This window comes from Muscardinus avellanarius, assembly GCF_963383645.1.
Source record: "Muscardinus avellanarius genome assembly, chromosome: 4".
Taxonomy (NCBI): domain Eukaryota; kingdom Metazoa; phylum Chordata; class Mammalia; order Rodentia; family Gliridae; genus Muscardinus; species Muscardinus avellanarius.
The window spans coordinates 18,582,518-18,606,145 of record NC_137789.1 but is presented as its reverse complement, the minus strand read 5'-3'; the positions used below and the strand labels follow the sequence as shown (position 1 = coordinate 18,606,145).

The 23,628-nt window shown below is 39.7% G+C and overlaps 1 protein-coding gene across 4 annotated transcripts in view; it reads right to left on the bottom strand.

Annotated features, from left to right (window-relative positions):
• Positions 1-507: 507 nt before the first annotated feature.
• The window catches only part of ATAD2 (ATPase family AAA domain containing 2), a gene marked incomplete at both ends in the record, with an annotated part of 68,924 nt that continues 45,803 nt past the window's right edge, over positions 508-23,628 (bottom strand). For all 4 annotated transcript variants that reach the window (XM_080694558.1, XM_080694561.1, XM_080694559.1 and 1 more), the window contains 13 exons: positions 508-552; positions 1,780-1,908; positions 5,678-5,811; positions 7,062-7,451; positions 10,479-10,622; positions 11,002-11,124; positions 13,269-13,428; positions 13,914-14,110; positions 15,178-15,313; positions 21,247-21,432; positions 22,299-22,485; positions 22,770-22,902; positions 23,202-23,516. In XM_080694558.1, the coding sequence (XP_080550684.1) occupies positions 508-552; positions 1,780-1,908; positions 5,678-5,811; positions 7,062-7,451; positions 10,479-10,622; positions 11,002-11,124; positions 13,269-13,428; positions 13,914-14,110; positions 15,178-15,313; positions 21,247-21,432; positions 22,299-22,485; positions 22,770-22,902; positions 23,202-23,516 (2,279 nt within the window). The remainder of the gene's footprint in view (positions 553-1,779; positions 1,909-5,677; positions 5,812-7,061; positions 7,452-10,478; positions 10,623-11,001; positions 11,125-13,268; positions 13,429-13,913; positions 14,111-15,177; positions 15,314-21,246; positions 21,433-22,298; positions 22,486-22,769; positions 22,903-23,201; positions 23,517-23,628) is intronic.

Genomic DNA, 23,628 nt, shown 5'->3' with positions numbered 1-23,628 from the left:
ATAAACAACCATTCTGACATTCATTACAGAACTGTGGTGGAGCCCTCTTGCAAACAAAGACCTGAGCTCTGGCTTGTGAGTGTCCCCAAGCTCATGAAGCTACGAGCTGATGAGAGAACAGCGAAGGAAACCAAACTACAAAAGGAATGGCACAGACACGGTATGTAAGTTTCTAGTGTGGTATAATAAAGTGTGTTTAGGAAGGGTAAAATTAAAAGTGCTCAGTACAAAAAGTGTCAATGTTGCTAAATTATTTTTAAGTGCCAAAAAATTTATCAAAATAACTTTATTAAGAGTTGGCCAAACTTCAACTATTACTATTACAGTGTTTTGTTGAAACAAACTTTCAATATTTATCAGTATTGTACACATGTACATAAATATCAGGAAAGTTTAAATACTTTTATTTTTATTTTCCTTAAAGTCACAGGATTTCATCTTGCATCTTGACTTGTCATGGGCGAATTAAATAGGAACTGATTGTAAAAAATGCTGGATAAGATGACATCATGATCTGGAACAACTGAAGTTTTCTATCTCATGTTCCATTTTCTGAATGAAGGGTAGAAGAAAAAATGGTAAGTTTCAATATAAAAAAGCTAAAAAAAGTCATTGCTATTTTTTCAATAAACACCCTTAAGGATATTAATGTCCATGTAAATATCTGATAGTTAAAATTCAATTCAGTATGGGATGTCATGACTATTTTCATTGAAGGATATCATTATTTAAATGCTTTTGAAATAAAGTCTGCCTTCGGAATTTCATCTGACATTAAATTGAAATAGTTATATAAGTACCACCCAACATCTATTTTTAAAAATAACACTTTCTATAATGATTAAGATAAGCAGGTATAAACCGGGCATGGCACACTTGTAATCCCTGCGCTTGGGAGGCGGAGACAGGATGAGCACACGCAGGTTCAAAGCCAGCCTCGCTGGCTTAAGAGACCCTGTTTCCAAATAAAATATAAAATAGGTCTGGGAGTGTAGCCCGGAGGTAGAAGGGTTCCATCCCCAGTAACCACCACCACCAAAAAAAAACAGGTGTATCTTAAATCACCCCCCCCCCTTTTCTTGCAGGTCTGGGATGGAGCCCAGGGGCATTCTACCTATGAGCTACACCCCCTGCCCTATTTTTTATTCTTTATTTTGAAACAGGGTCTCACTGAGTTGCAGAGGGCCTCACCAAGTAGTTGAGGCTGTCCGCGAACCGCGGTCCTCCAGTCTCAGCCTCCCAAATGCTGGGATTCCAAGTGTGCGCCACCATGCCTGGCTTATCTTAAAAGGATCTACATATCTTTACTAAAACAAAACAAGACTGAAAATTTTCAGTTTTACCAATAACTATAGTTCTGTTTATGAAAGATGAACTAAAGTTGTTACAGATTAAACAGCTGAATTAACTTGTACCTAAAAATAATTCATAATCCACATTAAAATGGTTAAATTCTTACTTAAACAAAACTTCAAGCCATCTCTTTTATTTTTACAGTACTGGGGATGGAACCCAGAAGCATTCTACCTCTGAGCCACACACCCAGCCCAGCCCTGTTTGTATTTTTATTCTTTACTTTGAAACAGGGTCTACAAAGTTGCAGAAGATCTCACTAAGTAGCTGAGGCTATCCAGGAACTGTGATCCTCCTGCCTCAAACCCTCCTGTCTCAAAGTACTGGGGTTAAAAGCATGAGCTACTACGCCCAGCTTTCACTTATAAAAATGATGTATTATGTAGCAAAAAGCACAAACACAAAAGTTTCAACTCAGTAGTTTACCTGAATAAGTGTTGTTTTATCATAGTCCCTGCGATGCTGATAAATACACTGGCTGATGACTGCATACAAATTTTCCAGTTGAAATACATTGTAGTCTTCACTTTTTCTAATAACAGTCTTCAAAAGATTCTAAAAGAAATGTGTTTACATTGTGAGATAAATTCCCTGTAAACAAGGACTTAATTCTGAAGGTTTGAGAGACTGTTAAAGACAGAGCAGACCAAGCCATTTGAAGGCACAGGCTCCTGCACCACACCTAAGTACGTCATCCTTCTGTGATCCTGGCCTTGGCCTAGATCCTATTCTAAAAACTACAGCTCAGGAGGCTGTCAGCTTCAATTCTGGCCATAAACCTCTAAGCAAATTTTAAAATAACCTAAAATTAGATTAATTTTAAAAACCCCAATTTTTTATAGTGTATTTTACAGCAGTATAGTAATTATAATTAGTTCCATTATGTAAAACTAAAAAAAAAAAAAAAAAAAAAAAGGCCGGGCGTGGTGGCGCACGCTTGTAATCCCCGCGCGGGAGGATCGCGCTGGCTTAAGAGACTGTTTCCACATGAAAATGTTAAAAATAGGTCTGGGAGTGTAGCTCATGGGAGTGTAGCCCGGAGGTAGAAGGGCTTCCAGGAACCCCAGTACCACCAAAGGGAAAAGAAAAAAAAAAAAAAATCAAGTAAGTGGTGAACTACCTTACCAGTGTTCTTATAAAAAGGCTTTTCCATTTACTTCATGTTTTCTTCTCTAGACTGAAATGGTAAACTTTTCTGTAATTTTTCAGAATTTTCTGTAATTTTACAGATTTTTCTGTAATTCTTCAGAGTACATCCCTACCAGGCTATGCCACTACAGTTAAGTAAAAACTGAAATGGTCTAAAAGTATCGGTCATAATAAATATGCATGGAACAGTGATTTAGATAAGTATGTTAAAAACCATAAATTGGGTGTATTCATTTCGAGTCAGCCCCCAAGCCATTTTGGCATGGGGCTGTATTTCTATTTTCTGTATTTCTATCTTTTAATAAACTTCTTTAAATCTTCAAAAACAAACAAACAAACAAACAAAAACCATAAATTAAGCTGGGCTGATGGTATATGACTGTGATCTCAGTACTTGGGAAACTGAGACAGGAGGATCACAGGTTCAAGGTCAGTCTAACAGACCTTTTCAAAATAAGGGCTGGGGATACAGCTTAGAGGTAGAGTGCCTTTAGACTCAATCCTCAGTACAAATAAATATATAAAAACTATAAATCAATGCATTAGTCATAATCTAATATGCAAATTATTCTACATATAGCAAGTTTATCCTCTCATAAGAAGGTCACCACTGCACATCTAGTGGATATATCACGCTTTGAATAGATGTTTAAGTAGTTTCAATAAATGGTTGTTCATAGCTGACTCTAAATGATATTGCTGTATAGTGAGTAGAACAAAGTTATAAAATTTATGAAAACTGTCTAGAAGAGCAAAAATTGCTACACTCAACCTCAAATAATACGGTGAGTTACACAAAGGTCCTATTTTCATGGTCATGAGATTTATAAGGCTTTGAATTTCACTTTTTCTTTTTTTTTTTTGGCAATGGTACTAGGGATTGAATCCGGGGTTGTTCTCTACTTCCAAGCCACACCCCAGATCCTTTTTCTTTTGAAACAGGGTTCCTCTAAGTTGCTAAGTTTGGCCTCAAACCTGAGTTAATTCTGTCTTGGCCTTCCAAGTACTGACATTATATGTGTGCCACCACTCCTGGTTCATATATTTTGAAAAGGATCTCAGGCTCCCGAGGTTCCCAGTAAAAGCCACTGCATCCAGCTTAATTTCATATTTTTTTTTGGGGGGGGGGGTGGTGCTGGAGATTATACTCAGAGGCATTCTACCTCCAAACTATACTCCCAACCCTATTTTTAAATTTTAAAACAGGGTCTCATAAGTTGCAGTGGTCTTCACTAATTCACTAGGTAGCTGAGGCTGGGCATAAACCTGCACTCCTTCTGCCTCAGCTTCCCAAGTATTGAGATTACAAGCATGCACCACCATGTCTATCTTAATTTTACTTATTTTTATTGGGTTTTTTTTTTTTTTTTTTTTGTGGTACTGGGGGTGGAACCCAGAGGCTTTCTACCTCTGGGCTATACTCCCAGACCCATTTTATATTTTATTTGGAAACAGGGTCTCACCAAGTTGCTGAGAGCCTCACTAAGTGGCTGAGGCTGGCTTCGAACCTGCGCGATCCTCCTGTCTCAGCCTCCCAAGCGTGGGGATTACAAGCAAGCGCCACCACGCCCGGCAATTTTACTTATTTTTAAAGAGATTTTTCAGACAGACAAATTTTTATTTGGAGAAAATGCTCCAAGAATATTGCTGTTTCCTTCTCTAAGAAGCACAGACATCAAGTTCTTAGAAGCTTTGCTATAACTCAAAAGAACAAGGCCTTCCTAATTATTACCAGCAGGCTTCCCTAGTACTAAGAGCAGATTTTCTCCAAAACGTTAAACTCTTATCCTTGGAAGCTGAGACTGGAAGAGCATGGTTTGTGGACAGCTTCAGCTACTTAGGTGAAGCTCTTTGCAACTAACTCAGTGAGACCTGGTTTCAAAATAAAGAATAAAAAAATAAGGCAGGGGGTGTAGCTTGGAGGTCAAATGCCCCTGGGTTCCATCCCCAGACCTGAAAAACAAAACAAAACAACAACAAAAACAAACAAACAAAACCTACTCTTATCCTTAGATTTGGTAAACGCATATAGTTTTATACAACAAAATTTCCAACGTCCTCAAGACTTGAACTGTCATCAACATAAAACAGGAAAGTTGGAACTGGTATGCAATTTTGTTTTTCTTTTGAGGGGAGTGGAAATAAGTCAGCCTGATATGTTAGGGCAACTGCAACAAATCCACGTTGTTAGCTAGCTGACGTGTGTCAGGATGAGAGGGCTCCAGAAGTAGGATCACCCTTACAAAGGTGATGGCTACCCCTAAAGTATAAAAAAGTAGAGAAAATGGTAAAGAAAAACTGAGGTCATAAGAAAAGCTGATGGCAAAGATGGCTTAAGGACATAGTAGTCAAGGAAGGAAAATTACAAATGACATCAAATGTTGCAGAGTTCAACTTAACATTGGCAACTGTTATTAGCTATCAGGATGTCACTTTCTTATTAGAGTAGTAGGAATGCAAACCCAACTGAGGGCAATGAGTAGGAAAAAAGAAACAGCAGCTGGTTGAGGTGGCACACATCTTTAAACCCTGTACTTAGGAGGCTGACACAGGAAGATCACAAGTTTGAGACCAGCAATTTAGCAAGACTCTCAGCAACCTAGTTAGATCCTGTTTCAAAACAAAATATAAAGGGCCAGGGGTGTAAATCAGGGGTAGAATGCCCCTAGGCTCAATCCCCAGTACCACATGGAAGGGAGTGAGGGAGGAAGGAAGGGTGAACAACAAATAACCTGGTAGCACATCAGAATCACCTAGTTGTTATCCCTTTGAGACCTATCATATCCTCAGACTTAATTCCTAATTTGAGACAGTGGAAGAAAAACCGTAAAGGGAAGCTAAAAGAAAAATAAATCCTTTAATTTCTTTATGCAATCCTTTTCAGTACTTGGGATTGAACCCAAGGGCATCTACCTCCAAGCTACACCCCAGCCTTATTTTTTATTCTTTATTTTGAAACAAGGTCTCACTAAATTGCAGAGGCCTAAGTAGCTGAGGCTGTCCATTAATCTACTATCCTACTGTCTCAGCCTCCCAAATACTGGGATTACAACCATGAGCCACCTTCTTAGCTTTCTCATGCAATTCTTACGTAGCCAGCCCGATACTAGTCTACAATCCAGTGTTTGGAGATTGCTATATGCACAGTGAAAGCACTATAGTGCAATTTACATACTTTTAATCGCTCGTGGTCCACAACAAGGGAAGGTACAGGCTGAGAGAGAATTGCCAGAGCCTTTTCAACACTGATGAGCTGCTGCTGTTCTACTTGGGAACGTCTAGCTCGAGTCATTCGCAGAACACACATTTCTAGAATAAAAAAATAAAATTATTATTTGGTCCACAGACATAATTCAATAACAGAATTGTGTGTGGGAAAGGAAGATAACTGGTGATTGATTGAACCCAGAAGCATTCTACCTCTAAGCTACACCTTCTGTCCTACTTTATTTTGAAACAAAATCTCAGTTGGTGAGGATCTTACTAAATTGTTGAAACTGGCCTTGAATCTGTAATTCTGTCTCAGTCTCCCAAGTACAAGGGTTACAGGCATGTGCCACCACATCTGGCTTTATTTTTTTACTTTAAAACAGGATTTCATTAATTACTGAGCACCGGCCTCAGACCTGCTATCCTCTTGTCTCAGACTCCCAAATAATGAGATAACAGGTGTACGCCACCACACCCAGATCAGAGAATATTTTTAATGACACAAACAGTAATTCTGGCTCACTAATTCTTCCTTTATAAGATTAAGGAACTGCCACTTACAACCACCCAAAAATTAAGTACTAGCCGGGCATAGAGGTACATGCTTGTAATCCCAGCGCTTGGGAGGTTGAGACAGGAGGATCACACAGATTCAAAGCCAACTTCAGCTACTTAGTGAGGCTCTCAGCAACTTAGTGAGACCTTGTTTCCAAATAAAGTATAAAATTAGGTCTGGGAGTATAGCCTAGAGGTAAAAAAGCCCCTGGGGTTCCACCCCCTGTACCACCAAAAAACAACAAAAAAAGGTGTTTCTAAATGGGAAGTCTGGGAAGCAGGAACATTCAGATAAATATAAATAATGTTGGGTTATACAACAAGAGATATAAGAATGACAGGCACAGGCCAGGGCAAGAGCTGCTCTACAGCACCCAACAAGAGTCACAGGGCAGGTGCTGATCTTGCTTTAAGTGAAGGTGAATCCTGCGATAGTTTAGAACTGGAGAGTGAGACCGTGTGCTCCATGATTTAGACAGATTCTCTTAATCAATCCTCAGAGTATTCCACTAGCCAGAAACTATCTACCCTAATTTTGTAGCTAAGGAAATACGCAAAAGGGCTAAGTATGTTGTTCCAGATCACCAGCTACTACATAATGAACTGGGAGCTCAAATCCTTGTCTGTTTGGCATCGAAGTGCATTTTAACATAAGCAATTTAGTAGCTCAAAGGTAAGTTAAGGCAACACTTTTTTTCGAATTAGATAACATCTGTACTCTAAAAAAAGCAGAAAGCAATATATTGATATGTATTGTGTTAAGAAATGTGAGTGCATCATTAACTAAGATTTACCCTTTTCTTCATCAGAAATGTCCATTATCTGAGAGCTAGAAGCATCTTCATTACAAGCAATCTTATCTTTCCTCAATTCTTGACATGCTGCAGTCTTCTTGGATTCTTCAAGTTCTTTCTCAATGTTGTAAGTACTTGAATTACTGTTTCCCAACTGCACTTTGCTCTCAGAGGCCTTTTGCTGCTTCTCGTTTTCTTCTATTGAAGACTCCCCCGTGTTTCCAGTCTCATTGTGATCTAAACTCGTATCCTGCGTTTCCTCTGTATCACTCTCAATCTTGTCATCCGCCGCATGTTGGCTATCCTCTTTAGCCTGGGAAATTTTCTTTCTCTTTGTTATGGTGCCTAAGTGCCACTTTGACTTTTTGCGAATTTTTCTCTTCAACTGAGCTTCAAAGAATTAAAAAAAGATAAAAGTAAATCTAAAAATTTTCTAAACTCTAAGAAACAACAAAAAACGCTGAGATATACTGATATTACAGGTGTGCACCATCACGCCCAGTGCAAAAAAAAAAAAAAAAAAAAAAGAAGATAAAAACACTTGAAAAAGCAGTTGTTTTGTATGGCTGAAATACAGAAACAAGCCGGGTGTGGTGGCGCACACTTGTAATCCCAGCATTCAGGAGGCGGAGACTGGAGGATTGTGGTTCGTGGACAGCCTCTGCTACTTAGGCCCTCTGAAATTTAGTGAGACCCTGTTTCAAAATAAATAATAAAAAATAGGGCAGAGGTTGTAGCTTAGAGGTCAAATGCCCCTGGGTTCCATCTCCAGACCCGCCAAAAAAAAAAAAAAAAGAAAAGAAAAAAAAAAAAGAAATACTGAAACAAAAGTAGAGTACTGTTAAGAAGATGGGGGGTAACTGGGGGTTGAACCCAGAGATATTTTACTTCTGAACCAAAACCCCAGTATTTTTTACTGGGATGGAACCCAGGGGCATTATACTTCTGAGCTATACCTCTAGCCCTATTTTATTATTTACTTTGAAACAGGGTCTCAGTAAGTTGCAGATGACCTCACAATTTGCTACGGCTGGCTGCGAACCTGTAATCCTCCTGTCTCAGTCTCCCAGGTGGTGGGATTATAAGTGTGTGCCACCCTGCCCATTTAACCTCCTGTACTTTTTATTATGAAACAAGGTCTTACTAAGTTTACTTTTAACCTGATCCTCTTGAAAATGATCAGTTGATAAAGAGTTTGATTTTATCTTCATAACTTTTAAAACACTCCTGAGTAACTTTAAGGAGGACAATGGTATGACTATCTGATATAAATTAGAGAAAGATTATTTAGGCAGCACTATGAGAAATAAACTAGGAGGAGAGATTTAAAACAACCTACACTAAGCCGAGCGTGGTGGTGCACGCTTGTAATCCCAGCTTTTGGGAGGCTGAGACTGGAGGACAGTGGTTTGTGACAGACTCAGATACTTATAGTGAGGTCCTCTGCAACTCAGTGAGACCGTTTCAAAAATAAAAAATAGGGCAGGGGGTATAGCTCGAAGGTCGAATGCCCCTGGGTTCCATCCCCAGTACTGCAAAAAAACCCCAAAAAACCTAACACTGGGGGTGTAGATCAAAACGAACAAACAAAAATAGCCTACACCAGCCAGGCATGGTGGCACACTCTAGAGTCCTGGGAAGCTGAGACAGAAGGACTGCAGCTTCACAGCCAGCCTCAGCAACTTAGTGAATTCCGTTTCCCTACCAATCTCACTAACATGCACGGGGCGCGTGATGGAGGAGGAAAAGGGCAGGATATGGAGGATATGTGTGGATGTATGTTTCACTTTCAATCTCACTATGATGTATAATTATAATGTACCAATAAAAGTATGTAAAAATCCATCTGGGTTTATCATCTATGTCTATATAATTAAAAAGAAGAACATATGCCAGTACTTGTTACCTTCATTTCAGTTCCAACATATTAGGGTAACAATATCCTGGTTACTAACACCATGAACTAATTCTGACCATTTCTGAACACACACACACACACACACACACACACTCTCTCTCTCTCTCTCTCTCTCTCATCATATTCTCTCTCCACCCCCACATAAAAGTGTGTCAAAGTTCAGGAAACTCATCTGTACTATGTTATGTAGTTAAGGCCTAATCCTTCACACATTCAATTTTTTTTTCATTCTACTGTAGATGGGCATGTGAGTTGTTTCCAGTATTGCTTCTTTGAGCATTCTTGTGGTGTATTTTGGGAGATGTAACATACGCATATTTTTGATACTTTATGTATGGGTATACAGCTAGAAACTGACTTTTTTTGGCGCGGCACCAGGGATGAAACCCAGGGATATTCTACCTTCAAGGTACACACCCAACCCGAATTTTTATTCTTTATTTTGAAACAGAGTTTTTTTTTTTTTGTTTTGTTTTTTTTGGAGGGGGGTCTTGGGATGGAACCCAGAGGCATTTGACCTCAGAGCTACACCTCCTGCCCAATTTTTATTCTTTATTTTGAAACCGGGTCTCAATGAGTTGCAGAGGGCCTCACTAAGTAGCTGAGGCTGTCCACAAACCGCAATCCTCCAGTCTCAGCCTCCCAAATGCTGGGATTACATGCAAAGAAAAGGGCCTCACTAAGTAGCTGAGGCTGGCTTTGAACCTCCTGTCTCAGCCTCCCAAGTACTGAGATTATAAGCCACCATGGCCAGCACAACTGATTGTTTTAAGGGAGATTAAAAAGCTGAACAGAGTTTGACATTTATAGGACATAAGCAGCAAAAATTAAAATTAAAAGCAGTCTGAGGAAAGGAAGTCTGGGAAAGCCTCACAAGCTTTGGGTTGTTATCCTGTAGAGTTATACCCTCAGAGTAAGAGGGAAAGGAAAATTTAAAATAGACCAGGATTACTAGAAATTTAAAGTCAGTTTCAAATAGTCAATCCACAACAGTGAATTTGGATTATAAATAGTACAGTACAAACTTGGAGTTATTTGTAAAATCATACCAGGCATGGTAACACATGCCTGTAATCCTAGTACTTGGGAGACTAAGACTGGAGGATAAGACCCTGTTTCAAACTATAAAATTAAATAGAGCTGAGGGTGTAGATTAGAAAACCCCTGGTTTCAATCCCCAGAACCCCCCCCACACACACATACACGTATGCACCCACTACAGATTGAACCTAGGGGCTTTCTACCTCTGAACTACACCCCCAGACATATTTTATTTTTTGTTTGAAACAGGGTCTAAGTTGCAGAGAACCTCACAAAACAGCTGAGGCTGGCAGAAAACCTGAGATCATCCTGTCTCAATCTTCCAAGTACTGGGATTAACAGCATCACCACACCTGGCTCTGTAACTTACAGTATTAATAGAACTGAGGGGGAAGATAAATGGCACTAAAGAATAATGGTTACAATTTTACAACTGAAAATGACTCAAGAGTACTTACCAGGAGTGCTACAAGCCACAGGAATACTAGATGCCTTTAGCTTTTCACTCTGCTCTAGATCTGATCTTTTATCACCAGCAAAAGAGGACGCTTGCTTTGGCATCACATGGTAGTAAGATGGGGCATATTTGGAGGAGCTGCAACCTTATAAACAAACGTGGGGGAAAAGAAAAAACCCACACACAAAATAAACAAGCATGGAATTTCAAAAAGGATTTTCAGATTTCAAAATTACATTAAGATTATTATACTCAACATACTACATCTGAGTTGTTTTTTTTTTTTTTTTTTTTTTGTGGTACTGGGGATGGAACCCAGGGGCATTCAAGCTACACCCCCAGCCCTATTTCTTATTCTTTATTTTGAAACAGGGTCTCACTGAGTTGCAAAGGGCCTCCCTAAGTAGCGGAGGCTGTCCATGAACCCTGATCCTTGTCTCAACCTCCTAAATGCTGGGATTACAAGTGTGAGCCAGCACGCCTGGCTTATCTGAATCTTTCTTGATGCCAAATCATTTTCCTACCTCTTTTCTTTCTAGATTCTTGAATTTCTTCACAAAGCTGTTCAAAGTCTTCATCCAGTTCTTCTTTAATTATTGCATAGGCAGTATCTCTTAAAGCACAGGCTCTATGCCTAATAAGACGATCTGAAAGAAGAGTAAGACAAAACAAAAACAATTCTTAATTTTCCCCTCTTAATATTTTACCTAAAATAACATTTTGGGCTAGGCTGGTAGCCAATTCCTTTTTAGTTTTACCACAAATAGTAAAGACCACCAGTACAGTGTTATTCTGGTTTTGGTACTTAATCTGATGTCCTGACACCTAATTCATCAGGGCAGACTAAATCCAAACAATTTTATTGCTCTGCCCTTTTTTGTTCTCTAAAATATCAGAAAAAAAGGTAAGGCTCAACAATGTCAATAAAACCAAAAGGAAGGATATCAGTATCATTAGGGAGCAAAGAATGTTAGCAATATTCACTTCAAAGTCATGGATGACAGGAATAACTACATTATAAGAAATATTACAAAGGGTTTCTACTATGATATCTGGTTGGACCTAAAGAAAGGCAGGGGCAGTCTAAACAGTGGATTTTAAAGTGCAGCTCCCGGTCCCAGCAGAATCAGCACCTAGGAACTTGTTAGAAATACATATTCGCAGGCCCCCACATCCTACATACACTTGAACCTGTAGATGAGAATCACCCATCTGAAAGAAGTCTTTTAAAGCCAGGAATGGTGGCACATGCCTGTAATCCTAGTTTTTGGGTGGCGGAGAGAGGAGAATTAAACATTCAAGGCCAGCTTCAGCAACTCAGTGAGCCTCTTAGAAATTTAGCAAGACTCTGTTTCAAAATAAAAAATAAAATAGGGCTGAGGATGTGGCTTGGCGGTAGAATGACCCTGGGTTCAAAAGAAGTATTTTAGGAGATTGTGATGCCTACCAAAGTTTGAACAACACTGGTCTAAAGTAATTTTTAAACTGTCACAGTTGACAGAAAGAGAAACAACAGCAGCTTAACTCTAATAGAACAGAAAAGGCCCTCTGCCTCAGGGGCTTTCTCCACCTTACTAGCTTATTTCCTATTACTTACCTCCAAAACTGAACTACAGCAAAAAGCTTAGAACAAGGATTGAGAACTGGGAGAGAAAGAACAGTGAGTTTTCCTCCTCCTTTTCTCCTCCTCCTCCTCCTCCTCCTCCTCCTCCTCCTCCTCCTCCTTCCTCCTTCTCCTCCTCCTCCTCCTACTACTACTACTACTATTTTGTGTCTGTGTGTGGTACTGGGGATGGAGCCCAGGAGCATTCTACCTCCAAGCTACATCCCCATCCCTATTTTTTATTCTTTATTTTTGAAATAGTATCTGAGTTGCAAAGGACCCCACTAAGTAGCTGAGGCTGTCCATGAACTGCAGTCTCCTATCTCAGGCCCCTGAATGCTGGGATTACAAGCATGCACCACCGCGCTCAATTATTTAAGGAAGTCTACAGCTATAACATCCCGAACCCACCCAATCTTCTCTTCGATTCTTTAAGGAAGTCTCAGTAGTTCTCTATGCCAACCAATTTAACTTATAGGCATGATCAATTAGAGGTCTGGGGATTGAGCCACAGGTGTTTCACTTCACAGCTAAACCCCCAGCACTATTTTATTTTGAAACAGGGTCTCATGGATTTACCAAGCACTGATTTTGAACCTGTGATCCACCTGCCTCAGCCTCCCAAGTACTGTGATTACAGGCTAGGCCACCCCACCTCGCTGATATCCACAATCTTAATAGTCTTCGCTTTGCTTTTTTTTTTTTTTTTTCCGGGTCTGGGGATGGAACCCAGGGGCACTGGACCCCTGAGCCACACCACCTGCCCTATTTTTTATTCTTTATTTTGAAACAGGGTCTCACTAAGTTGCGGAGGGCCACACTAAGTAGCTGAGGCTGTCAGTGAACCACGATCCTCCAGTCTCAGCCTCCCGAATGCTGGGATTACAAGCGTGCACCACCACGCCTGGCTCAATAGTGTTTGCTTCGGAAAAGAAGTCTCAGATGTTTTAAGCATTACTACGAGCAAGTATTATACTGTGTTACTTTCCTGGCAGTGCAGCCTTGAGTAAAATGCAACCTTTCTAAACTTACCTTCCTTAAGTGTAGAATGAGGTATGGTTGTGAGGATTAAGTGGCAAATGTAAATGCAAAATATTTCTAATATAGTGCCTGACATAGAATTCAACCCTTGTTAAATTTTAGCAGCTTCCACACCTCCCCCAGAAAAAAAAATTCACTAGTGCTCACCTCCAGGATCTCTATCTGGATTATATTCTAAAGCATTGCTGCAGATTAGATCAATATCACTCAAGTAGTCTTTCACAGTTAGATACTTATGTAGATCAATTTTACTGATTACAGATGAAAGGTCCATTGGTTGCTTTATTACGGTGACATAATCAGGAACCTAAAATTTAAACAAATAACCAAATTGCTAAATTAACTCTAAACATAAAAAAAGTTAGCTCAAGTTTCTCTGCTAGGTAATAGAGGAGATAGATAAATAAGACTTAAGGATAATATATTAACATGAAACTTCTGACTGCTTCTATGGCTGTGGTTTAAACTTACTCTTGTTGGGCTGCTATATTCTCCAGTAACATCCTGTATCCCTTTCCTTATCCAACCATCACCCACGCTCCAGTGTAGTCTCAAACCTGACTATCCAGCTCTATTCCAACTGTGTAGGTCGTATTACCAGGTGGCATTAAGGAAAACATATTTCATAGCTCCTCAAAGTCTCTATGTGCTCAGGACCCTAACTCAGTACACATGTCCATATTAGAAGACAAGTTCGGCATGTGGCAGTGAACGACATGAACTACTCAAATATTCTCTGATTTTGAAGCATTATGGCATAGAACACATTAAATCCAAAGACTAAGTTAATACCTCATCAGGGTCAACAGGCTTAGTAAAAACTCGGAATCGTTTGTCAATAGCAAGTCTGTGTGTGACATTTCTTAAGAAAATCCTCAGTTCTCTGAATGTGTCTTCCTCTTGTTCTTCTAGTCGTCTCAGCTCTTCTGCAGTCAATGGTCTTGGCTCAGGTGGCGGTGCTACTGGGAGAACCTCCAAGGCCTGCAAGACTTCACAAGAATGGAAGATGCTAGTCACCACTTCTCTATAATACCGATGACAAATGATTCAAGGCAAATAGAGCCAGGCTTTGAGGAGTTATGTTTCTTCCATTTGTCAGAATTCCAAGAATTTGAAGCCTGGCATGGTGGTACATTCTTGTGAGGCAGAGACAGAAAGATTGTGGCTCACATCCAGCCTCAGCTACTTAGTGAGACCCTCTGCAAATTAGTGAGACCGTTTCAAAATAAAAAAGAATAAAAAATAGGGCTGGAGGTGTGGCTCAGAAGATTAGAATGCCCCTGGGTTCAATCCCTAGTACTGGGAAAAAAAAAAGGGGGGGGGGAGAGAGAAAGAAAAAAAGTGCCAGGCATGGCGGTGCACACTTGTAATTCCAGTACTTGGGAGGCTGAGACAGGAGGATCGCGGGTTTGAAGCCAGTCTCAGCAACTTAGTGAGGCTCTCAGCAACTTAGCCAGACCCTGTTTCCAAATAAAAAATACAATAGGGCTAGAGTTTTAGCCTGGACATAGAAGGCGCCTGGGTCTATCCCCAGTACCACAAAATAAGTAAATTAAAATGACGGGGGGCTTGTGGTATAGCTTGGAGGTAGTGTGTCCTTAGGTTCAATCCCTAATACCACAAAAAAGAGAGGGAGGGAGGGAAAGAGAGAGCAGCACTACTGACAACAAGCATTAATAACACTGTGAAAAGGCAAGAATATGTCGTATGTAGGTTAAAGACAGAGCACTCTAAAAAAATATAAAGGTAGGTGTGTGTGTATGTGTGTGTGTGTGTGTGTGTGTGTGTGAGAGAGAGAGAGAGAGAGAGAGAGAGAGAGAGAGAGAGAGAGAGAGAGAGAAACCAGTGCCAGAAAGGAGCTTGGAAGGTAAACTGGAGGTGCACTATGAAACATCTGTGCGCTGTAAGAACCTTAGTCCATTAATGGAAAACAGTAGATGTATCAACCTCATGGCCAAGATTTTGAGCTTGTGCTAATAGGTATCAATGATCATTAACTGATATTTTATTCCTTTTTTCTCAAAACTATAGGCTAACCCTGATATGATTAACTAACCTGCTTTCTTTTTTGATAGAGGAGGCTTAGCAGCTTGTTTTAGAATCAAATCTTCAAAAAATGTTGTTCGTTCTTCTTTACCTGGTAACTGGACATTAAAAATCTCTCCATAATCATGGATAAACAATTCTTGGACCTTAAAAAAGAAAATAAATGCAATACATTCAAGATATACATGTGTAATATGCATACACACAATGACTGCATCTTTTTAATTCAACAGTAGGTTATTATACACATGCTATTTTTGGGGTGAGTGGTACTGGGGATTGAGCACATGGGCACTCTACATTTGAGCTATACCATGTACTTCTATTAAAAAAAAATGACTTAAAAATCTTTTAATCAGGTGTGGTGGCACACGCTTGTAATCCCAGTACTTGGGAGGCTGAGATAGGAGGATTACAGGTTTTTGGCCAGTCTCAGCAACTTAGTGAGGGCCTTTTTAATTTAGTGAGATTCTGTTTCAAAATGAGTACAGTAGGGCTGGGGGTATATCTCAGAGGTAAAATGCCCCTGGGTTCAATCCCCAGGACCAAGAAAAATATCAATTTTTAAAGAATACTGAATTTGCTAGGTACACACACCTGTAATCCCAATACTTGGGAGGCTGGGACAGGAGGATCCCAGGTTCAAGGCCAGTCTCAGCAGCTTAGCAAGACACCTTTCTTTCCTTCCTTCCTTCCTTCCTTCCTTCCTTCCTTCCTTCCTTCCTTCCTTTCTTTTTGCGGGTCTGGGGATGGAACCCAGAGGCAATTGACCTCCGAGCTACACCCCCTGCCCAATTTATTATTCCTTATTTTGAAACAGGGTCTCACTGAGTTGCAAAGGGCCTCACTTAAGTAGCTGAGGCTGTCCACGAACTGCGATCCTCCAGTCTCAGCCTCCCAAATGCTGGGATTATAAGCGTGCGCCACCATGCCTGGCTAGCAAGACACGATTTCAAAATAAAAAATAAAAAGCAATAGGGATAAAGGTCAGAGGTAGAATGCCCCTGGGTTAAATCCCCATTGACCTCCACCACCACCACCACCATACACACAAAAAAAGCTGGATTTATGTATGAACCATGTTTGTAATAGATAAGAAACTAAAAAACTTTTAATCTTTTTTTGTGTGTGTGGTACTGGGGATGGAACCCAGGGGCATTCTATCCCATCCCTATGGGACTAGAAGCATGTGTCACCATGACCAGCTTTTATTCTGTATTTTGAAATAGGGTCTAAGTTGTAGAGGGTGCCTCAGTAAGTACTGAGGTTGGCCACGAATCTGAGATCCTCCTGTCTCAGCCTCCCAAGTATAATAATTTACTTTTGCAACCCAAAGTGACCTAATATATGAGAATAAGTAGTTGTCCACGAAGAATAAAGGCTGGGCGTGGTGACACACGCTTGTAATCCCAGCAGTTGGGAGAATGGCCATTCTCAGCTACTCAGTGAGACCCTGCTTCAAAATAAAAAATAAAAAATAGGGTTGGGGGCATAGATCAGAGGTATAATGCTCCTGGGGTTTCATACTGCAAGAATAAAAAGGATAAAGACTGAAAAATAAGTGTTGGCAAGGACATGGAAAAACTGGAATCCTTGTGAACTGCTGGTAGCAATGCTATGGCCTTTTAAAAGAAATAACAAGTCAGGCGTGATGGTGCACATTTGCAATCCCAGTACTTGGTTGGGAGGCTGAGGCAAGAGGATCACAGGTTCACTATCAGCCTCAGCTACTCAGTGAGACCCTGTTTCAAAATGAAGAATTAGCCGGGCGTGGTGATGCACATGTAATCCCCACGCTTGGGAAGCGGAGACAGGAGGATTGCACAGGTTTGAAGCCAGCCTTGCTGGCTTAAGAGACCCTGTTTCCAAATAAAATAAAAAAGGTCTGGGAGTGTAGCCTGGAGGTAGAAGGCCCCTGGTACCACCAAAAAAAAAAAAAAAAAAAAGAATAAAAAAAGAAAAAAAGCTGGAGGTATAGCTCAGAGGTCAAATGCCCCTGGATTCAATCTCCAATACTCCAAAATGAATGAATGAATGAACGAACGAATTAACTAGAAAATGAAAGACATTTAGGAAATTGACTAGACTTTTAAAGAAACTTCAAGTAGGTCTTATGTGTAGCACAGCCTGCAATCACCACCATTCATGTTCTCTTCCTTAGGGCACACTGCCGTATCACAGCTCCTGGTCTCCCCTGCAGCTAAGTATGGGCCTCTAAATTTTAGCCAGTGGAATGAGAGAGGAAATGATATACATCATTTCCGGATCAGGCCCAAGAAAGGGGCAGTCCTCTCAGCGAGCTGGAATGAAAGAAATCCGGAACTTGACATGATAAAAACAAGAAAAGCTCTCTCAAATCACAATGTGTATGAATGATTGCAGGGCAGACAACAGACCTACCAACTGAGGCCACCTGCTAGTGCTGTTCAAAGAACCACCACCACCACCACCACCACCACCACCACCACCACCACCACCACCACCACCACCACCACCATTCAGGTCGGCTTTAGCTCAGTGGTTACTTCCTCGACTGGTTTTCCAAAACAAAAAACATTTTATCAATAACCTGAATAAACATGCCAGATCATAAAAGATTAGTGTGAAATAGCCTGGACAAAAATGAACATAAAGAGTGCAAATAAACTGGGCATGGTGCTGCAAACTTGTAATCCCAGTACTTGGGGAGCTGAGATCACAGGAGGATCGCAGGTTTGAGGACAGTCTCAGCAAGTAGTGAGACTCTCAACAACCTAGCGAGACTATTTCAAAATAAAAAAGTGTAATAGGGCTGGGGGTGTAGCTCAGCAGTAGACTGCTCCTGGGTTCAATCCCTAGAACCACACACACACACACACAGAATGTATATAGAGTGCTATCACTATACAGATATAATAGGTTCTACATGCTGGAAGCAAATGGCAATTAACAAATGGATCCCTCAAACTAAACTGGATTTTTAGAGGAGTCATTGCTAACAAACAGAACTGTGTAAAGTGGACTTCAACAGAGAGAATCCAGAACATGATAGTTAACTACACTAGAAACCTTTAAGAACCACCTCCACCCAAACAGTCTATAATAAATACTTAATAATTTCCTAGCCTATTAAAATTTCAGGTTTCATCATCAATTATTAAGACCTATCAGACACATGATTTGGTCCCTTGATAACTCATTGACTCTGCTTCCTCCTACCCTGCTCCTTACACTCTGCTTTAGACACCTGGCCTTCTTCCTATGTTTACAACATGCCATTCAGTTCTGCCTCAGAGCCTCTGCATCTGCTTTTCCCTTCTCTGTCAAGAACTTCTGTTCCTCAGATACTCAGAGTTCACTATCTCACCTTTTTCTGGGTCTTTATACAGATACTATATTCTCACTGAGGCCTTACTTAACCTGTTTAACACTGTGATCCTACCTGTCCTCTTCTGGCGCTGCTTAGCAACTCCCCTCCCCTGCAAGCAATAGTTAGTATGTATTTTTAAATTTTATTTCTCTCTCACCCATAATTAAAGTGTTAGCCTTATATATGCAAAAAGAACATATGCTTTTGTCTTTATTGTTTGTTGTTATATTCCCAGTACCTAGAACCATGCCTGGAATACAGGTAGCACCCAAATATTTCTTTAATAAGATTTGGATGTCTTTCTTCTAATATCCTTAAGACTGTGCAAACCAATGTTGTCAAGATACTGAAAGCATACATTAAATTTACTCATTAAAACACACACACACACAAAGCCAGGTGTAAGCGTGGTGGTGCACAATTATAATATCAGTACTTGGGGGAGGCTGAGACAGAAGGATCACTTAGGTTCGAAGCCAGCCTCAGTGAGGCTCTCAGCAACTTAGTGAGGCTCTCATTAAGTGAGACCCTGTTTCCAAATAAAATATAAAATAGGGCTGAGAATGCAGACCGGAGGAAGAAAGCCCCTGGGTTCCATCCCCAATACAACCCCCCCCCCCATGCCTGGCATGGGGGCATATCTACAGTCCCAACTATCTGAGAAGTTGAGGCAGGAGGATCACTTTGACTCAGAAGTTTGGGACCAGACTGAGCGATAAAGTGAGACCTTGTCTCTTATTAATGAACAAATCAATGAGGAAAATCTTAAGAGTTCTCGGGGGTGAATTTGAGTAGACATTAAAAAAAAAAAAAAAAAAAAAGTAAAGGAACAAACCAGGCAAGTATGTAGAAGAGTATTCCAGGAAGAAAAAGCATAAGCTTCTGTTCACTATACAGTTGTATAAACTGGTACAAGTTTGAAGAGTAATTTGGTACTATTAAAAATTAAGAATAGGCTGGGCATGTTGGTGCATGCTTGAAATCCCAGTACCTGGGAGGCTGAGACAGGAGAATCACAGGTTTGCATCCAGTCTCTACAACTTATAACACGCCTGGCAACTTAGTGACATCCTATTTCAAAATTAAAACCAGGTATGGTGGCACACACTTGTAATCTCAGAACTTGCAAGGCTGAGACAGGAGGATTGCAGGTTCATAGCCACCCTCAACAACTTAGTGAGACCCTCTGCAACTTATTGAGACCCTGTTTCAAAATAAAAAAATAAGAGTGGGGTATAGCTCAGAGGTAGAATGCTCCTGGGTTCAATCCTCAGTATCATATTAAAAAACAAAAAAGTACATATACTCTATTTTTTGTTTTGTGGTACTGGAGATGGAACCCAGGGGCATTCTATCTTCAAGCTATACCCCAAACCCTATTTTTATTTATTTTTATTTTATTTATTATTTTTTATTTATTTATTTTTTGCGGGTCTGGGGGTGGAACCCAGGGGCATTCGACCTCCGAGCTACACCCCCTGCCCTATTTTTTATTCTTTATTTTGAAACCGGGTCTCACTGAGTTGCAGAGGGCCTTACTAGGTAGCTGAGGCTGTCCTCGAACCGCGATCCTCCAGTCTCAGCCTCCCGAATGCTGGGATTACAAGTGTGCGCCACCATGCCCAGCCTATTTTTAATTAATTATGAATCAATTAATTAATTAAATTTTTGCAGTACTGGGGATAGAACCCAGGGGGATTCTACCTCTGATCTACCCCCCCAACCCTATTTTTAGTCATTTTATTTTGCAGTACTGGGGATTGAACCCAGGGGCATTCTACCTCCGACCTACACACCTAGCCTTGTTTTTTATTCTTTTATTTTTGAAACTGGGTCTCACTGAGTTGCAAAGAACCTCACTCAGTAGCTGAAGCTGTCCTCAAACTGCGATCCTCCAGTCTCTCCTCCTGAATGCTGTGATTACAAGCATGTACCACCACGCACAGCTTTTTTTTTTTTTTTTTGGGGGGGGGTCCTGGGAATGGAACCCAAGGGCATTCTACCGCCAAGCTACACCCCCAGCCTTATTTTTTATTCTTTATTTTGAAACAGGGTTTCACTGAGTTGCAAAAGACCTAAGTAGCTGAGGCTGGGCTTGAATTGTGATCCTCTTGTCTCAGCTTCCCAAATGCTGGGATTACAAGCCTGTGCGGCCACACCCGGCCTTTTATTCTTTATTTTGAAACAGGGTCTCACTGTTTAAGTGTGATTACAAGTGTGTAATCCCCGTGCTTGGGATCCTATTTCAAAATAAAATATAAGGACTGGGAGTATACTTCAGAGGTAGAACTCCTCTGGGTTCAATACTAATCACACATACCAAATACACAATAGGGCTGGGGATATAGCTGAAAGGTAGAATGCTTGTCTCACAGGTACAAGGCCTTGAGTAAATCCCCATAGCAACCCCCCCCCAAAAAAAAAGAGGAAAAGAAAAAAACAGAGGAGACTCATATACTGACAAACACTGAATATATATTAATAAGTGAATAAAGAATAGTGCGTATCATATAACACCAATTTTGTAAAAAAAATTATATAATTTTTCCTTACTAAACACATATGCCATTCTACCCTATAAGTATACAGGCTAAAAAGTTAACATGGGAATTCTGGTGAGAAAACACTGCATCATTAATTTTTGTTAGCATTTGAAGTTTTACAGTAAGTTATTACTTTGGTACAAACAACTCTTTTTAAAAGGATAATGATTCCTCCACAATACATTACCTCTTCTGGTAGAGCTGAATGGGGTTTGTCAGAAGTTGCAAGCAGTAAAACTGGAGCAAATGAAGGAATATTCTGTAATAATGTGGTAAATGTGGCTTTGAGTGTTGGTCCAACTATTTCCCACCATAAGTGGATATGTGGAACATACACTATACTTGGTGCTGTTCGCTTAGCTTCACGAATCATCTAATAGAAAGGAAAAAAATTATATTGAGAGTCAGCACATTAGAAATGCTAACTCCATTAGCCAGAAACAATGTTTAATTTCCCAGAACTATCATATGAAACCCTCAAGTTTTTAAATGTGTCTTCCCCCAAATCCTACAACCTAGTTTCTAAATGTTTTGTAAACATCTCATTTTGTGAAAAACGTAATTGCTTCAGAAGCAACGAGAAAACCGCTCAAAAAATCTAGAAAAAAATTTCAAGTTGTGGTAATCAAAGTTAAACTAAAACATGAACACATTTTACATTAAAAATTAAATATAAGCTGGGCTTGGTGGAGCACAGGCTGAGACAAGAGGATCATGGGTTTGAGATCACTCCTAGCAATAATCTTTACAACATGAATTAATTCTCCATTTTGCAAAGGAAGGAAATGAGGCAGAGATATCTAATAACTTTCATAAGGTCATAGCAATATAAAATGGTAGGTCTGAAATTTAATTCTACATTATTTTTTCTTTTTTTTGTGGTGCTGAGGATTGAACTCAGGGGTAATTTTACCTCTGAGCTACATCCTCACCTCTGTTTTTTACATTTGGAAATAGCATTTCATTAAGCTGTAGAGGGCCTAAGTTGCTGGGGCTGGCCACAAACCTGCAAATCCCCAACTCAGCCTCTCAAGTACTGGGAACGACAACATGTGGCACCACACTCGACTCCTATATTCTTTAATGACCAAACAATCGTGCATAGTTCTATTTCATGAATATGAAGTTAGAAATCAGAAAGAGAAGAAAAACAATGTAAAAAAGCGACACCATTCTAGATTTTGTCTCTGGAAGAGTGCTTTATCTCACAGCCTATTTGTCTGGACAACAATGAATTACCTGGGCACATGTTTCTTCAGGGGATGTAGTACTGACTCCAAAAAGAACTGGAATGTCTAATGTATACACAGTAAATTTTTCCAAAGCATGGATGACAGCTGGGGCCAAGTGAGAACCCTGTCCAAATCCTGGCTCGCCTACAATCAATATTCTCGGTCGAAAAGACATAGGCTGATAACAAGCATTTCTGAAAGAATGATTAATAAACTGTATTTTAGGAAAAAAAATTAATATTTTTCACAAATGACCAATTATAAACTTTCATAAATCTTGTTTATATGACCAGCTAATTATAATAATATGGTTGACATAGTTTCTGGTAATAGATTTTTAGGAATATTTTTATATAATGACAAAAAAGTCTGATATTTTAATTAAAAAAAAAAACCAGACATATCTTTTGTCAGCCATATCTCACTTATTTGGGGGGAATTTACACACCAAAAAAGTTCTTTTGCAAAGAAAATATACCTATTTAAATGAAGAAAATTAGAATTTTCTTTTGCCTTATTAAAGGGTTTTTGAGAAAGTCCATTTTCATATACTGATGGAACATCATCATCACTGTATGCCAAGTCACTTTCTAGCAGAGGACAAGAAATATCTAGAAGAAAAACAAACAAAAAACCCTGCACATTAGCAAATTTTATGTAATACCTCAGTAAACCAGTATACTTTAATATACTTTAAGTCTCAAAAATATTTGTATAGTTATGAATATTAAATAAATAAAAAAATGCGTTTCAAACTTTAAATAAGTTAATCTATGAAGTAAATTTTCTTCAAGTGTCTTAGGCGAATTTTTTTCAAGACTCTTTTATAAATAAATGTTTCTGGAATATATAAGACATGTTAGCTTTGTTGTCTTAAAATAAGTTTTCAATGGTCCATTAAATTTTATACCTGTGTCTAATGCTTCATTTTCTCTGATTTCTGCATGTGGAAAAACTCTCTGTAGGGCTTCTAAGATCTTGTGAACAGTACTCTGTAGGAGTGGTTTCACAATGGCAGACAGTGCCTGCCCAGGTGATGTCACGGCTCTTTTGGAGGCTGGTATCATCTTTTGCATAGCCACCTCAAAATCTTTGGCTGAGATATTAATTGACGAGAGATCCAACTGTAGCTTCTCGCTAGTAGTATAGATCTGCGGGTAGCGTCGGCGTAGAGCACATAAAGCGGCTTCAGCACATATTGACTTAATATCTGCACCACAGTATCCTATTTAAAGCAACCAGGAAAAAATAAACATGTCAGAAAACCAAACAACTCCCAAACTCTATGAGCATGGTCAAACAAAAATTAAAATATCAGCCATGACACATAACAGTAA